This window comes from Aphelocoma coerulescens, chromosome 17, assembly GCF_041296385.1.
Source record: "Aphelocoma coerulescens isolate FSJ_1873_10779 chromosome 17, UR_Acoe_1.0, whole genome shotgun sequence".
In the NCBI taxonomy this organism is placed as follows: Eukaryota; Metazoa; Chordata; class Aves; order Passeriformes; family Corvidae; genus Aphelocoma; species Aphelocoma coerulescens.
The window spans coordinates 2,180,250-2,197,874 of NC_091030.1; the positions used below are offsets into that span (position 1 = coordinate 2,180,250).

Genomic DNA, 17,625 nt, shown 5'->3' on the forward strand with positions numbered 1-17,625 from the left:
AGCACTGAGTGCCACCTCCAGGCCTTCCTTGGACACCTCCAGGGGTGGGGACTCCAAACCTCCTCGGGCAGCCCCTTCTGATGCTTAACAATGTTTTCCGTGGAGAAATTCCTCCTGATGTTCCCCCTGACCCTCCCCTGGCACAGCCTGAGGCTGTTCCCTCCACAGAACATCAGGGAAGCTCAAGAGGAAGAGAAGGAAAGCTCTGCGTGCCCAGGGATCTCTTGCAGGAACATCCTCCAGTGCTTCCCAGGACAGGAGGGACTTGAGGCCCAGTTCCTGATGATGCAAACACTGCCTTTGGATCAGCAAATCCTCACCCTGCAGGGAGGAAACAGCAAGAAAAACTCGCTCTGATCCTGCTCTTTTCTCTCCTCTCCTGCTGTTGGAGCCAGGGCTGGGGGCTGGAGGCACCTCCTGGTGGTCCTGACCTTGGAGCCTTTCAAAGCCAGACAGTTCCTGGGACTTTGGGGGTGCTTGCACACCAGTGTTCTCCAGGATGAGAGGACAGAGCCTCAGGCTGTGCCAGGGGAGGGTCAGGTGGGGCATCAGGAGGAATTTCTCCATGGAAAACATTGTTAAGCATCAGAAGGGGCTGCCCGGGGAGGTTTGGAGTCCCCATCCCTGGAGGTGTCCAAGGAAGGGCTGGAGGTGGCACTCAGGGCTCTGGGCTGGGGACAGGGTGGGGTTCAGGCACAGGTTGAACTCGAAGATCCTGGAAGTCTTTTCCAACCTAAATGATCCTGGGATTCAGTGATCGGAACAAGAGGATGATGAAAATCAGGGCTCCAAACCCTGGCTGTGTGCTCTTCCCAGCCTGGGGTGTCCATCCCACCCAGAGCAGCTTTTTGGGATCATCCCTTCACGGCTTTGGTGTTTATTTCTGTTTTCCTTCCAGCCCTATAAAACAAAACCGCAGAGAGGGAAGCTGTTGGAAAGCTGGAAACCCCGGGAGAGAGGGGGAGGGTTTGGAGAATTTGCTGTTCATTTACTTTGACAAGGGAGCAATAACGAGAAGTTTATTTACGAGCAACAGAGAGGGCCAATGTTTATGGCACTTGTCTCCACTCCGTGTCACCCAAGTTTTATTGGGATGTTTTTAGTTGTATTTAAATGAATCCCACAGATTGTAGACCCATTCCAACGCTGACTCCCTGTAATTCAGTAATTAATTTAATTGCTGAGAGGCCGAATTGAACAGGTCGAGGAGTGGTTGTGTAGGGATTTAAATGAAAACCATGTAAAAATACCCCTCCTTAAAGCTTTTAAGCCCTGAGTGGGGATGAGACATCATTTCTGTGGTGTTTGAACTGAGATGAGTGAAGGTTTGAGCTCAGCCCAGGAGCATTTGCTGCCTGTGCTCCAGGAGGGGATAGGAGATGAATGCACAGAGCAGAGGGAAGAGGGTCTGGAGGGGAAATGTGGAGAACAGGGGGTGGAAAATGCACCCAGGTGTGAGTGTGGCCTGGGGGCGAGGGCTGGACAAGGCTGGGGTGACACCAGAGCACCTCTCCAAGGACCAGGAGCTCTGGGTGGGGTTAACTCTGGTGGTTGCTCAGGAAGGAGATGGGTGAGGAGCCCTGCAGGGTCTGTGGGGTTGGATGAGGTGACCCTTAAATGTCCCTTCCAACCCGAACTATGTCATGGTTCTGTGATCTCTCAGCACGTCTTGGGGAGGTTGGAAATGGCTTCTTTTTTGGTTTCCTGTTAAAAAACCCCAAAGCAAGGCAGGCCACCAAACCCTGCAGAGCAGCTCGCCCTTGGGACTCTCCCTCCCAGTGCCTCCTTCACAAGGGTCTCCTTGCTCAGCTTCCAGGATATCCATGTGCTCCACGTCCCAAACCCTTTCCACGTCCCCACAAGGGCAGCAGACAATTTCTTAGACACATTCTCTCCCCCTCACTTAATGGGATGAGATTTTTATGCCACATGTCTTGGAGAGTTGGGATTTGCCCTGAGGAGAATAAAGGATAAAGCTGAAGGCTGAGCTGCTCCTTCCACACTCCTGTGATCACTCCGTGGCTTTAGCAGCCCTGAAACTCTTCCCTGCTCCCAAAGCTCTCCTCCTTTCCTGCCACTTGCCCTATTTTTCCCTGCAGCCAGCTTATCCTTACTCGGGGTCATCCTGCCTTCCAGCAGCCCTTCCTCCTGTCCAGCCTTTGTCCCCAAAAGCCCCATCCCCACCCCGCAGAGCTGGGTGGGCACAAAGGAGCGGCAGCACAGCTGCAGATCTGGGTAATGAGCTCCAGGAGAACCTGTGCTCCCGTTTTTCCTGCCCAGACAATGCGTGCAGCTGAGCCCTTTCTTCCGAGAAGGTTTCGCTTCCCTGGGATTCGCTGTCCTCTCCGTGGGTGGGTGGCTGCATTCACTCTTCCATAATAGCTCCAGCGTCCTCCGTGGGAAATGTCCTTGTTCCTTTTCTTCCTGCTTTGGCTCTGTCCCCTCTGGACTTGCAGCCTCGGGGTCAAACCCAAATTATCCCTGCTCTCCGGAGGTTGAAATCCTGTTGCATAACCAGCCCCGGGAGCTGCGTGCGCTGCAGCTTAGAGCTCACCTCAGGTGCCTTCTGGAGGTGGCCTTGGAAAGGGATGGTTGGATGAGGAGGGAAATGGGAACAGTGGGGAATGGATGTGGCACTGGGAGTGACACGGGTGGCTGCCGTGGGCATTGGCACGAGGAATCCTGGGGCGGAAGGAGAAGCTGGAAGAGCTGCCTACAAAAAACTTTGTGTCGAGGTGTCCTTGACTTTGCTCAATGTGTGGAGCCACCAGACAGTTCCAAACAAGTGTGAAGTTGCCATTTTTGCTGCCCTTGCTCCAGAAAAAAATCAGGCACAACCTCCAACGTTCTTCCAGAGGCAAAAGGATGTGGGATGCCAGGGGCACGTGGAGGAGCACCGGTGGGCTGGGAGGGCTGTGCTGGTTGGCCTCTTGGTGCTGGTGTCACTGGTGTGAGGCCCCAGGACAGAGCCCTGGTTTTCCATCACTTCATGCAGGGAGCCTTCCTGATTGAATTCCAGCTGTGATGCCCAAGCCTCTCTGCTGCCGAGTTCCAAGTGATCCTAAGCAGAGTCCTGGCAGAACATTTCCATCAGGCACTCAGGAATTGGAGGGAGGAAAGGCCCATTAGGTCATAGGCTCCATTCCCCAGCCAGAGCTGTCCCCTGGGCTTGTCCCCAGGGCTTGGCCAGCCCTGTTAGTGCAGGTTCCAACCAGTACCACATCCAGGGGAAGTGACTCAGCCTGACAGACCCTGTTAGAAGCTCTCCAAGGCCCCAATTTTGGGTTGTTTGATACAATTTTCCCTCATTTGGGGAGAACATAAAGCTCAGTGGGAGTTTCACACATTTAAACAAGCCAGAGGAGAAGATGGGTGGTCTCTTTTCTGTGTCTGCAACTGGGGGTGCCCCTCAGGGAACACTTTTTTCTGGGATGCAGCCCCAGGGATGGGATGGGATGGGATGGTGGAGAGTCACCACTGAAACCCATCTAATTCCTGAGAGCACTCATGGACCTTAATGACCCCAACCAGTCTCACCTGGGACCCCCAGCTCATCCCAGCAGCCCCATTTAAGCTCAGCCCTGTGCTCTCAGCCTGAGCTGTGGGTGGGTCTTTCCCTCCTGGGTGGGCTGTGTACCGACCCTGGATGGAATTTATCTCCTTGTCCTTTTGGTCCCTGTCCCCTCTCTGTCCCTTGGGTGGACTTTACTCCCCCCCCCCTGTGGCCTGGTTTCCACACCAGCTTCTGCCTGTGCTTCCCTTTTCTGCTGACTGAGTTCCAGGAGGGATCTGAACCCTATTCCTGGCTGTCCTGCCTGGGGCTGCCTGTGGAGCATCCCCCAGGGGCTGGCTCTGCTTGGGGCATTCCCCTTTGGAATCTGGGCCTGTTCTGGAGTGCTCCTGCTCCCCAGCTTCCCTCCCCCAGTGCCCCTGCACAAGTCTCCCTGGGACTGTGTGAAAAACGAGGTTCACTCTCCTGTGAGAATTTAAAGGGTTTAATATAAAGACAATAAGAGGACACATAAGATAAAGCAAAGGGGTGATGGCTGGGTGCCTTGGTGCTCTGCCAAGAGCACACCTGATGCCAGAGGTGAGTCCTTTTTATACCATTTTTACTGTCTGTTCTTTATTCATATTCAAACTTTTCCAGGAGCTGTTCTGCATGGCCACTCCTTGGTTCCGCCTTTTTAGAGTGTGCGTAGTCTTCTGCCTTGTGGTTTTATTTCTCTTGATTCTTGGGGTTGGGCTCGCTAGGTGAGAGTTGATGGTAGGGTGGATTTCTTAATTCTCCAGACAGTCAGGGCTGATTGCAGCTTTGGGCCTCTTTGCCCCCCGGCAGAGCGGCGATAGCGGCTCTGGGCTCTCCTGGCCGCCCGTTCTCCGGGCGGAGTAGCCTTTGGGCCCTTTTGTTCCCTGGACAAAGTGTTGATCAGCAGCTCCTTGGGCCTCATCCCCTGTTCCCTTGGAGGTTATCTTACTTGCTCACCCTTGCTAACATTCTTGCTAAAAAGAGAGAAAACTACATCCACACAGCAAAAAGCATTTCTAACATTATATAATATCTACCTTTATACTTTGCGAGAAGCCAATATAATATATGTTTATAACAGACTGGGACACCTGGGAAGATTTCTGCGCTGCTTTTCGGAGCAACTTGGATTTGGCAGCTGCAGCTGAACTCCAGGAATCTCCTTTCCAGTGCAGGAATAGCCATGCTGGAGGCATCTGGGCAGAGGTTGAAGGGCAAAGCTGTTGGTTTGGGATGCTGGATGTGCTCCGTGGGCAGTGGGATGGACAGGGAGAGTCCAAGGTGAGCCCAGCTGGGCTGTGAGCTCTGCTTTGGGGTCCAGGATGGAGGTAGGAGGGTGCAGGGGTAGAAAGAGTGTTGGTGAGCAGAGCTGCTCCCTGATGGGCTCTGGAAGGAGAAGGGAAGCCTGGCTGTGGGGATAAAGCAACTTAGCCCTGGGAATGCTGAAAACTCCGGAGAAAGTGGGACTTTTGGAAAGGAAACACAGAATTCCTGTAACAGATGTACAGCCCAGCCTGTTCCTGCCTCTGGCTGCTGCAGCAACTGCACTCAGCAGCCTCAGCATCCCCTGCCTGGGGTTAATGTGCTCCCAGGAAGGTTGTGACCCTGCTCTCCGAGCTGGTGACTCAGCCCCTGCAGCTGGGAATGGCTTCCCAGGTAATCCATGTCTTTGGGAAGCAGCCTGTCTGCTCCCAGAGTTCAAGGCCAAGGGAGAAAATAAACCTGCTTGGAAATGGAAAGTAAATCTGTGATGTTCTTGTAAGAACCACAAATGCAGCTGTGCCAGGAGGGAGAGGAGGCCCTTGGTTAATCCTGGGGAGAAGTGGCAGGAAAAGCTTTGGAGTTGAGGCTGGTGAGCCCTAAATCCAGTGTCATGAACAACCTCATTGTGCAGCAGCTTCGGCCCCAAAACTGTGGGGCCGTGAGCTGCAGACAGTGCAGGAAGCTACTCTTGGAATCCTGTTATAGTTTGGGTCGGAAGGGACCTTAAAAACCATCCCATTCCACCCCTGCCACGGGCAGGGACACCTTCCACTATCCCAGGCTGCTCCAAGCTGGCCTTGGGCACTTCCAGGGATCCAGGGGCAGCGACAGCTTCTCTGGGAGATCTGTACCAGTGTTTAACCAGCCTCGCTGTAAAAACCTTATCTCTAATCTAAATCCAGTTTAAAACCATTCCCCGTTTGTTCCCTGCCACCAGAGCCTGAGCAGGGAGTGTTCAGGTCGTGCCCTGCCCAGGGAATGTTCCCTGTGTGTTAATTCCAGGGCTGTTCCAGCTGCAGCAGCTGTGGGAAGGCCCATCCCTGATGGGATCCACTGAACTCTCACTGCCCGTGATCTCCAGCAAAGCTTGATGCTGGTGGGGGCTGCAGCCCCTGGGCATGGAATTGTGAAGGTTCCTCCACTGATGGGAGGAAATCACCTCCCAGAAAAGCTTGGGACTGAGAGAGGATGAATATTCCGGATATTTTCCCCTCTGTGAGCTGTGTTTGTTCTCAGATTAATTCCCATGCTGCACTGATAAACTCGGTGGATTTTGCATTTGGGGTTTCTGCCTGGCCAGGGCTCCCAGGGGCTCAGCCCTGCACCCTCTGGCTCACTCCCCGTTTTTTGGTGTTCCTGCTGCCAGAGGCTGTTGCACCTTCATTTTGCAGAGTTTTGGGTTGCCTGGAACCCTGTGGATGCTGTGCCCGTGTGGAGAGCTGAGGAAATCCCAGGTGAAATCCCAACTCTCCCCAAACAGCCCTATCTCCTGCAGGATCCTATTCCTTCCCCTCCTTCCCATCTCAGGGCTCTTCCCATGCGATATCTTCCGAGGCGATGGCATCAGGAGTCACATACGAGTGTCTGAAGTGGATCAAAGCAGCTTTCTGCTCCATTGATTTGCTATTTTCCCTCTCTGGGGTGTGGATATCTCCTGGCAGGTCGCAGCGTGCCCGGGGCTGTTTGTCTGCCCTCAAATCAATCTCATACCTCATCCACAGCGGGAGTTACAGGGAATGAAGGGGCTGGATGCTTCCCAAGCCATGGCAGATGCTCATGCAGATGGTGCTGGCACAATTCCCACTGACAAATCATCGAGTGGGATTGTCCAGACCCTCCCAGGAAAGGGACTGTAGGGTCTGGAGTGATCCCAAAGGGTGTTGATCTGAGCCTGTCCCTTGACCCACTCCTTGCTGGTGGCGGGGTTGGTGCCACACTGGGGGGACCTGGTTTTAGTTGTCTGGGTAGAGCCAGAGGTCTGAAACTCTTTTTGCTGATAGAGAGGAACAAGAAACCTTGAGATTTTAAAAACATTTTTCCTCAGGTGTTCCTGTAGTTCAAAGATCCTTTAGTTAAGGAATGAATTTGGAAAGGGAAAATCTGTGTTCGCCAGGGGAGTGAAAACTCCTCGTGGTGCTGCCAAACAGCCCAGGGCAGGGGCTCTCCCCCTGTTCAAACCATCTTGAATGTTCACAGCACATTCTGAGAGTGGATCCTCTCCTTTCTGGGAATTCCCACTGGAATTCCTGACCTTGGAATAGGGCTGAACCCTGCTTTGGGCAGAGAGGGGTGTCCCCATGCTCTGGTTGGGACACAGCAACTTCTTCCCACTGCTTGGTCCAATTCTTTGTTTACAACATCAGCAAGGAAATTTGGGGCAAGACGAGCAGGATTCCTGTACCCAGCTGCTCCAGGACTTGTGGTTTGGGACGTTTGTGTCCCAGGCTCTGCTTTACAGCCCTGAGCATCCCAGCTCTGTGGTTGTGAAGGTCCCACCATTGCTGGGGAAGGAATGGCCCTTCCTGCCTTAGGAAGAGTGGCCTTGAAGCTCATATTGGGGTTCAAAAATCTCACCTGGCTGTTTGTAGAGTTGTCTGAATGGTTTTTGTGGGCTGAGTCTGCTGAATTTGTGCTGAATTTTAATTTTCCCAAATTTACAGTCTTCTTCCTGCAGGTTTTGTCTCTTGTCCAATTTGTGTTTTTCTTGTGAAAAACAACCAGAGCAGAGCCCTGTAGTGGAGGTTTCTCAGCCTCCTGAGCATCTCTCTCCTCTCCCCCAACACAGATGAGGTGAACCTGCTGGACAAAATCATTCTGCATGCCCAGGACCTCAGCAATGTTTCCTTTGGCTACGACCACAGCAAGTGCAGGATCCTGGAGATCGGGCAGTACGCCACCCTCAACATCCCCACCAGGGAGGCCTTTGGGGACAGGTAACCTCCCTTCAGGGGGTGGGGATGGGCTGGTGGGGCTCAAAAATCATCTGAGGCGTGGCTGTTGGTTTGAGGAGTTCCTTGGAGAGCCCATTCCATGATGACATGGAGATAACTCAGCCACTCTGTGCTCTAAGTTTGGGGCTTCCTTAATTTTTTACATTTTGGAACAGTTTGTCTCTGGAAGTGTCCAAGGCCAGGTTGGATGGGGATTGGAGCAACCTGGCCTAGTGGAAGGTGTCCCTGCCCATGGCAGGGATGGGATGGGCTTTAAGGTTTCCTCCAACCCAAATCATTCTGGGGTTCTTTGATGGTTCTTGGTTGGGTGCAGGAAGGACACCTCGGCACGGCCCCATCACCCCGTGCTGAGGGTGTGTGGGCAATGCTAAATTAGACCTGGCTGCTTCTCTTTGAACCTCACAACTGGAACGATTCTTTGCTTTTGCTTCTCTTTATTTTTCATTCTCACTCAGTTCATCTGTGCTGTGACCCGAATTTTTTATTTCAAGGGGTCAGTTCATGGTGACACAGCAGCAGCTGTGTGGTGTCACGTGTCCCCTCTGTCTGCCAGGTTTGCAGATGAGCTGAGCGTGCTGCTGAAGCTCAGGTACTCCCTGAAGGAGGACACCAGCCTGGTGACCATCCTCAGTCATCGCAGCCACGTGCTCTTCCAGATCAGGATTAACCCCTATGGCCTGGTCTTTGTCACCACGAGGAGGAGACACTACGAGTAAGTCCCAGCCCCAGGTGCTGTTTTCCTGCCTTTCCATCCTTCCTTTTCCATTCCCAAGGCCAAGGGTCAGGGTTTCCCACTCTGGTGGGCTTTGGGCAGTGCTGAGCTCACCTCAGCTGAAGGAAGGTGATGTCCCTCAGACCTGGTGCAGGTTGTCTCTCCTCTTTGCCAAACTCCACTCTGCCAAAACGATGCAGCTCTGGAAAACAAAGCAAAGGACCAAAAGGTTCAGATCCTTGGGGATAAATCCAGCCACAAAAGCCAGGCAGTTCTTGGATGTCTCAACTGGTTGTGGGCATCCCCAAATCCATGGAAGAAAGTGATGGTGGTGTAACAACTCTAGGATTGTTCCTTTTGTCGGCACTAAGGATGGATAAGGAGTGTACTAGCTTGAAAACAAACCAGTGGGAGGCACCAAGTCAGAATAACAATTTCATGGGGAAATTAAAGAAAAGGAAAAAACTAAAAGAAAACACTGGTTCAAACTGACAGAGTCAAGATACAACCTGAGTCCCTGTTAGGCAGGGTGGTGGTAGCAGTCTGGTAGAATGGTGGCTGCAGCCCTCTGAAGCAGTGATCCTGTAGAAAAAGGCCTGCTCTTCCTCAGAAAGTCCAGTGGTGGCTGTGTAGCTCCTGTCCTCTGGAAATCCAGTGGAAAGGTTGTCTCTGGTGTTCAGAATCTCAGATTATATCCACGATGGGATGCTTGGTTCCTCCCTCTGGGTGGAGCATCTCACAATGGGGTAATGAGTCATGAGGCCAAGTGTTGATTAGGCTCATTAACAGAAGATAGTCCGGAGGGAGTTATCTCTGAGTCATGGGCAGGACAATGATGGGCCATGAACAGCAAGAGAGTCTGGGGGGAGGAGGCAAGGAAACACTGCCCCACCTGATTTCAACAGCTCCTGAGGATGGTAATAGAATACACCTCAACCCAGGATACCTGGGAGCTGCTGAGGGGTAAAGGCTGGTCCTGGATAAGGTGTGGGATGAAGTTTCTTGTTCTGCCTCTTCCCTTTCCCTCAGGTTCCCAGTGTCCTTCCTGGGCGACGGGCGCTGGCACCAAGTGGCTCTCAGCATCTCGCTGGAGAGGCTGGAGTTGCACGTGGACTGTCGGCTGGTGGACAGAGTGAGCTGGTCCAACTATTTTGGGATGGGAGTGAACACCGAGGGGCTGATCATCATTGGAGGCCTCATCGAGTCCTTTGAGATCCCCTTTAAGGTGAGAGCTGGGCAGGGTCTGCTCTACCTGTGTGAAGGAGGTTGCAAGCTCCCTCTGAAGGAATCCATTTCCATCACCTTCTCTTCCCAAAACAACATTTATGTTCATGCTTGGGTGGGATAAACTTTGCAAAGGCTTGGAATTGTGCAGAGGGCTTGGGTCAGGGCAGCACAAGTGGCAGCAGTCAGGTCACCTCTGGGTTTGACTTCCACTCATCCTCTGGTGTTGGCCATGACTTGGACCATGCAGAGAAGTCTCTGTGCAGTCAGCATGGAAAGATCTGGTTGGGGGGAGTGTCCAGTGGCTTCAAACTTCCAAAGGACAGGGATAGATGGGATATTGGGAAGGAATTATTCCCTGGGAGGGTGGGAAGGCCCTGGCACAGGGTGCCCAGAGAAGCTGTGGCTGCCCCTGGATCCCTGGAAGTGTTGGGCCACATCATTCCATGATGACATGGAGATAACTCAGCCACTCTGTGCCCTGAGCTTGGGACTTCCTTCATTTCTTACATTTTGGAACAGTTTGTCCTGTCTCTGGCCAGGTTGGATGGGGCTTGGAGCACCTGGGACAGTGGAAGGTGTCCCTGCCCATGATTTCTCTGCATCCAACTCTTGAAGCTGCTGAGGGAATGCTCATTGCCCAAACCATCCCATAAAGAAATCCCTGGCTATGAGAAGCTGGAGACGACCTCCCCTGCAGGCCCTTCCAGACCTTTCCCTCTCCTCTGGAGGAAGCAGGGGATCAACTCTGGTTTCTGTGTCTCTCCCAGGGCACTCTCCAGCAGCTGACCTTCGTGATGGGAGACCCAGCAGCCGCTGCCGAGCACTGCCACAGCTACAACTCAACCTGCCCAGGCTCCTTCAACCTCAACAGGGCCCTGTGGGAGCTCCCAACAGCCTGGCCAGAGGTGTGGCTGGGGGCAGCTGACAAATTTAGGGACTGCTGGGCCAAGCTTTTCCTTGGTGTCACACAATTCTCATGAAAGGCCCAACCCAGGGCGTTAATGCAGCCTGGAGGTGCTGGGATCCCCACTTCAGGGTGGATGTGAGGAGGTGGAGTGGTTCTTTTCCATCCCTTCAAGTCACAGATTGGTTTGGTGCCAAGGAGAGTGAGTTAAAGGGAGAGTTTGGGATCCAGGGAAAGCCTGGGGGTGGGAATGACTGGATGTGCTCCTGTGTGTGACACTGGAAAGCTTTGAGTAATGCTGCAGCTGGAGCTTTGTTTCTGGGAGGAGGTCAAAGCTGTCCTTGAAATGGACACCACTCTGGAATTCTTGCCCCCTCCCAGCAGCATTGCACCCTTTGGTGCATCCTCCTTCCAGGGGTTGTCCCTCTGTTCTGCCAGCATTGCTGGAAAATGGAAATTTGGGGGACTTTGCTTCTGTTGCAGCGTTCAGCAAATTTCCAACAAACTTTTCTGTGTCACAAAGCCCAGATCACATCATAAATCCCCCAAAACATGAAGCACCCAGGCTTTCCTCAGGAGCTGGAGTTGGCCCAGGGAGATTCCTCACATCTTAGGCCAGGTATCTCCATAGGAAGTGCTCCATAGGAGCCTGGAAAAAGCTGGAGAGAGGCAGGTGCTGGATGTCAGCGCTTGGCACGAGCCTCCCGCGTGTAACACCCGTTCCTGTGCTCTGGTGAGGAGCTGGGACAGCTGCTGGGGAAGGGCAGTGCCAAGGGAGGGAGCTGGGTGTGGGATGGGGCATCTGTCCTGTCTGGCTCCTGGCCAAGGTGTCCTTTGGGATGCTGGAGCCAGCACGTCCAGGCAGGGAACAGGGAGCGGTGACAGCCCTGCAGGGGCTGCTGCACTCCCAGCATGGGCTGCTTCGTTTTGTGTGGATTATTTGAAGAGGAGGATTTTTGGGAAAGCCCTGCTCATGAGGGATTAAGGAGCTGGCTTGGCCAGGGAGTGTGGAGAAGGCTGAGTGTAACTCAGAGCTGGTCACACTGGTTCCTTCCTGCTCTGAGGGAAGCAGGAGTGTCCGAGTGTCCAGTGGAACCCCTGGTCATCCCAAAATGAAACCTGTGTTATCCCAAGCTCTGGAGGCCTGGAGCTCTTCCCTGAATGGCTCTGGGGTCTCACCCAGCAAGGAGAAAATGTCACTTTAAGCATCAGTAAATTTGCCGTAGGTGGGACCCCACGGGATGATTCTGCCCCAAATCCCCCCAGTTCCCATCCCTTGCTGGCCCTCCTCAGGGCTGAGGAGCTTCCAAATCAACAGAAACTGCAAAACCCACCCGAACTCTTGGGAGGTTTGATCAGAAGTCATCCCCTTGTGTTGCTGTGAAGGGTTGGCTCCCACTGTGCATTCCCTGGATGTTTCCTGTGCCGGCAGAGGCAGTTCCTCAATCCTGGAGCCAGCAATAAGCACCTGCTGAAGTCACTGCTGCTCCTTGGGCAGTGACGTTTTTCCTCTTTTCTCTCTCCAACTCTCCAGGTGCCAAAGGAAACCAATGAAATCCAGGATTCATCTGCTCAGGTACGACTGCTGCACTGTCCTTCCTCGTGTCCCTCTGCTGTCACCCCCAGGCTGTCTCCTGGGGACACGAGTTGCTTTAATGAGCAATAAGACAAAGCCAAAATACCCAGCCAAGACCACTAATTATTATTTTCTTGGCTGTTATTGTTATTTTCTTTGCTGCAACCTCTCTCTTTAATGGTTTGAGCGTCCCTTGCCATGTCCCAGACCCGGTGGGGGTCACGGTGAGTGCTCAGGTGACCTCTGTGGAGCCAGAGGGGTGGTGGTGGAACAGGGAATGAGATGGATCAGGCCACTGCCTGCACAGAGGCTTCATGGATCTGCCTGGGAGCTGAGCCAGGCTGGGTTAGCCTGGAGGGAAGGAGGTGAGGTCAGCAGGGTGGCAGCATTTGGGATAAAGCAGGGTGACCACTGCTCCTGCCCACAGTGGGGTGTGATGCGTGCCTGGGGAGGCATCCCCCAAGATGTCCCTGCTGTCACTGAGGAGGTGGGCAGGGCTGGAGCTCTCCGTGGAGGAGGTGGTTGTGGTTCTAGAGCCCTCCTTGGTGTGGTTTCCTGGGATCTGGGGTGGCTGCTCCCCAGTCCCACTGGTGCTCCTGGTGCTGAGCTCCGTGTTGGAGCTGCTGTCCCCCAGCTGGCGCTTGGAGCGTGTCCCCAGCTCTTGTGCACGTGCTGGGGACATGAGGCAGTGCTCTGAGCGAGGCTGGCTTTGTGTTCCTGCTTGATTTGGGATTTTGAGCCAAGCTTTGTTGTTCAAGTCCATGCAGGAACATCCTGAGGGGAAACCCGCCAGCAAATGCAAATTGGGATTTTTGTATGTGTGTGACTGAGCAGTTCTTCATTCCCCTCAGCCTCCTGGTTGCTGTTAACTCTTTGGGGAGAGTCTCTCTCCTCCCACCTGGCTACACCTGGAGAATTCCAAACTGGAACTGGCCAAGTGGCCTTTGGCAGCCGGGTCCATCCCGTCTGCTCCGGGCTCAGCAGCTCAGGGGTGCCCCAGGTTTGCTGGGTGGGTTTGTAATGAACTGAGGTGGCAAAAATCACCTTTCCTGGGCACTTATGGAAGGTGGGCTCTGCCATCCTGCTGGATCCTGTTTGGGATTCCCCCCATCCGATGCTCATTTCCCAGCCGGTTCTCCCAGCCCCTGGCAAGACGTTGCCATAACAAGGAAAGTGGTGAAATTCATTGGTCTGCAGGGGAAAATGAACCATATTCTGGATTTGGGACAAGTTTATTTTTCAAGCCCTTAATAAGGAGCAGAGACGTCTTGGAATTGTTGGCATTAGGATTTATTAGGAATAAAAAAGCTGCTGCAGTTTGGGAGTAATGAGGAGCAGCCCAGCTCTGCTGCAGAGACAGGCCACAGCTCTGCCTTCTAGTTCCTTTGTTCATTTAGAAGTAAATTAGTACATTGGTGGATTCCTTAATTGTTAATTAGAGCTAAATAATTATGGAGGCTCAGGATGATGTAATGGGGGCAAGGCAATAGAAGGGTTGTTGGTTGCTGGCAGTGATACCTGAATTGGAGCCTACTCCTTTGGGGATTTTTTTCTTTTTTGGGGGCTAAATTGTCATTTCTCAGCAATCTTTGGGATTTGGATGGTGTTGAGCCACTTCTCCTGCTTTCTGTTTTCTCTTTGACTGCCTGCCCTAACCGTGAGCAGGAGGGCTGAGCTGGATCCTGAACTGAATGGCTTTTCCAAGGCAGCTTAACCTGGGATCCTAAAGCCATTCAACAAACAGGCAAAGCTTAAATCCCACAGATTTCCAAAGAAACTTCAAACCTGGAACTTGAAAACTTCACAGGTTTAATTATCTGGGCAGTAAAAGTTTGGAAATTTCTTCTTAATTTAAAAATGCTGTGAAGGCTCCGCAGAAACGCTCGGCTGGGTTATGGCACCTCTGTTCTTCCTGCTCAGGTTTGTCAGTGAGCACAGCCGGGCTGGCAATCACTCCTTCAGGCTCACTCAATCCTAAAATTCCATCCTTCCTGTCAAACCAGAGCAGTGTGGAGCCTGTGTAAGTCAGGCCTTGCATGTACTGCTGGTGCTGGGCTTTAAAATACCCGACACAAAAGGCTTGGGCCTGGCCCATCCTGGCTGACAAAGACAAGCCCTCATGGGGGACCTGTCCCTCTTCCACCCCGCTGCTGCCCTGGAGCTCTAGGGCTGCTGGCTCCTTGGATAACCTGGGATAATCCCAAATATCCCTGTGGGGAATGTGACTGACAGCTGCAGCCCAGCTCTATCTCCCTGCTCTCAGGCCTTATCTTGAGATGTTGTACCTGATAGCTCTGATATCTCAGCCCCCTGAAGAGCTCTGAATCCATTTTTTTTCCAGCAGGAGAAGATCTGTGGATAATTTATTGTCCCTGAAACCCACTGTGGGATAAATGTAATGACAGGACTGCACTGAGCTGAACCCCAGAGGTTTTTAATCCCCAAACCAAGGTGCTGCTCCACCCAGCCAGGCCTTGAGGCATCCTCTGATGGGAATTACTGCTGCTCTCCAACCTTTTATGACCTGACCTCCTGCCTGCGGGCTGCTTTTATGCCCTTGCTGACTTTTAGGGCTTGTCATGTGCCAGAAGTGTCCCAGCAAGGCCTTGGTTGGTGATCAGCATCTCCAGATGCTTCCCAGGCCATTGTTGTCCCACCAGTGTCTCGTGTCCTGCTGCAGCTTCACGGCCGTGGTCCCTGGGGAGCCCCATCCCCTGTGCAAGGCCAGCAGAGCCTTCCCTGCTGCAGGCACTGAGGAATGGGGCTTGTCCTGCTTTTCCTTTGGAAAGGTGAGGCACCAGTGCTGCAGGAGCACATGGAATCCTCCCGAGGTTCCCAGGCTCAGCGTGGCCCCTGGATGTGGAGCTCGCAGGGATGTTTGGGATTTTGGGTTGCTTCAAGTTTGAGCCTGGGTAGGACATCAGGGAGCCCCAAACATCCCCCTGGGGGAATGAGGCATTGCTGAGGGGTCACAGGGATCTCCAAATAAAAACCATTCTGTTCCTGTGGGAAACCTTCCCAGGTTGGTCCAAATCCTTTCCAGCCTGGCCTGGGACATTTCCAGGGATGGGGCAGCCACAGCTTCTCTGGGAATTCCATCCCACCCTCCCAGCCAAGAATTCCTTCCCAATATCCCATCTAAATCTCTTCCAGTTTAAAACTGTTCTTCCTTGTCCTATCACTCCACACCCTTGTAAAAAGTCCCCTCTCCAAATTTCTCATAGCCCCTTTAGATGCTGGCACTAGAAATAATTTACTTTATTTTTTTGTGCAGTCCCTTCCCAAATCCAGCAGCCAGGTGTCGCATGAGAAACCCGTGAGCAAACATTTCTGCCCCTATGGGGTGGGGATCACTGTGCTGAGCTGTTCCTGGTTTCATGGAGAAGAGGCTCCTGCTTTTCTGGTCTGGAGCAACTGGAGAAGGATGGAGCAATGTCTCAGGGCTGCAGCCCCTTCCAGGAATGAGGGCAGAGCAGAGGGAGGGATTTATCCCCTCCAGACTCCTGCTGTGGGTGCTGCAGCTCCACAGGTACAACTGTGCGACCTGAGCTGCTGCTGGACACAGCCCACAGCATTTCCTGGTGCTTATTCCTTCTTTAAATCAGTCCAACCTTGATTTCAAATTTTTTTTTCCCCATGATGCAGCCTCTTCTAGGGGCTTGATGCTAAAAAGTGCTGGAAAAAAATAGTTTAAAATTGTCCGTCTCTGATCTTGAGTGAATCACGTTGTACCTTCGGCTGTTGGGTGGAAGGGGCTTCTATTAACCAAAATATCTGTTTTTTGGGAGAAGACCTGAGCTTTGAACTCGGTTTTACCCAGCCTGACCCAGCTGAAAATTAGGGCCGAGTGTTTTGCTGGTTGTCTGCGCTGCTGTAAACAGGGATGCTCCAAGCTGGGCTTTAACCCCTTTGTCATTTAGGAATTTTTGGATTTGGAATCAGCTCAAAAGCCCTCCAGAAGTCCAGCAGCACTGTTATCTTTGTCAGTAAAACACTCTTAGGCTCCTCAGGCAACATCCCAAGTTTGCAACTCTTTCCAAAACCATGGCATTAATTACATATCCGTGGTTTCTTTATTAATGAGCCCCATATCAGTTGCTCTGTTATTTTGCTTGGGCTCAGCTTGAGGGAAGAGGTCTGTAATTACTCAAAGCTTCCTGTTTGCCTTTTTTTTTTTTTTAAATTTAATTCCATATTGGCACAACACGAAGCCTTTTCCCAGTCAGTCCCCTGGAGCTTCCCCAGCTCTCAGAGCCAAACTGAAAATTCAGTGCTTGTCTTGGGGAGAGCCTGAGGTTTTCATGCTTTTGGGGTTAAATTGTGGGGCTGGGATTGAGAAAACCTCTGGAATGGGAAGTGTTTTGTTGTCTTTGGTTATGTCATCTGGATTTTCTAAGTGGGATTCTCCAGCTCTTCCCATGTCGCTGCTGTGGTTCTGTCACTGCCACGTGGCAGGTGACGAGGGGGACCCAAGATGTGGCTGGGGCAGAGACTTCTCCTCCTTTATTTTCCTTCTTTAATCCAATGTTCTGCAAATCACAGACCCTGCCTTGCTTGTCACGTGCCAATTCCTTCTTTTTTTCCCTTCTGTTTTATCACCCTTAATGGCTGCTTTCAATCTGGGCTCCTTCCCCACTTCCCAGCTGGAATTTCTGGGAGCTCAAACTCTCATGCCTCACACAACTCTCACGCTTTTGGACAACTTCTGAGCTGTTCCCAATTTGTCCCTCTCAGCTGGTTCTCCTCTAAATTTGGCCTGTTTGGAGGATCAAGGATGGGTTCTATTGATTTTGGCTTTAGTTGTGTTTACACAACCAATATAATTCAGCCTCATGCCTCAGTAACTCTTACTTGAGACCCTTTTCTCGTGGAGTTTCCAGTGTGGACCTTTCCCATGTCAAGTGTTGAAGCTGAATTTAAAACCTCCTCGTCTGCACTGTGTGGGAGTTCCAGGCTCCCAGTGCCAGCTGCCAGGCCTGGATGTGGCTTCCCACTGGAATTCCCAGGCTGGCACATCCTGTGGAGCTCTTCTGCACCAGCATCACCCACTGAGAACCCGAACTCTTCAGCTCCTGCCCCTGCAGCGCCTCACAGCTCGTGGTTAAGAAGGTTTGGGAATTCTCACCCCACTTTTCCTCACCTGCTGGTCGAGTTGGTTGGAAATCTGAGCAACCTGGTCTGTGGAAGGTGTCCCTGCCTGTGGCAGGGGTGGAATGAGATGGGATTTAAGCTCTTTTCCGACCCACACCATTCCCTGACACCATCTGCCAGCTGGTATCCACAGGAAACTGTCCTTTGAGGAACTGATTTTTAAATGTTTGGCTGTTGAGGCCCCTGGGCTGAATCCCCCAGCCCTGTGGAGCAGAGAGGTGCTGCTGTCTTCTGTTAATTTTCCACTCCAAGGTGTACAAAATGAAGCACCAAGTTCTCTTCCTGAAAGCTGAAACTTTCCAATCCTGGGGG

The 17,625-nt window shown here is 52.4% G+C and overlaps 1 protein-coding gene across 1 annotated transcript in view; it reads left to right on the forward strand.

Moving 5' to 3' along the window:
- Positions 1–17,625, forward strand: part of LOC138119879 (collagen alpha-2(I) chain-like) — a 76,577-nt gene that overhangs the window by 19,886 nt on the left and 39,066 nt on the right. Inside the window, exons 2-6 of the mRNA XM_069032159.1 lie at positions 4,007–4,090; positions 7,578–7,725; positions 8,297–8,455; positions 9,485–9,680; positions 10,450–10,587. Coding sequence (XP_068888260.1) covers positions 4,007–4,090; positions 7,578–7,725; positions 8,297–8,455; positions 9,485–9,680; positions 10,450–10,587 — 725 coding nt within the window. The remainder of the gene's footprint in view (positions 1–4,006; positions 4,091–7,577; positions 7,726–8,296; positions 8,456–9,484; positions 9,681–10,449; positions 10,588–17,625) is intronic.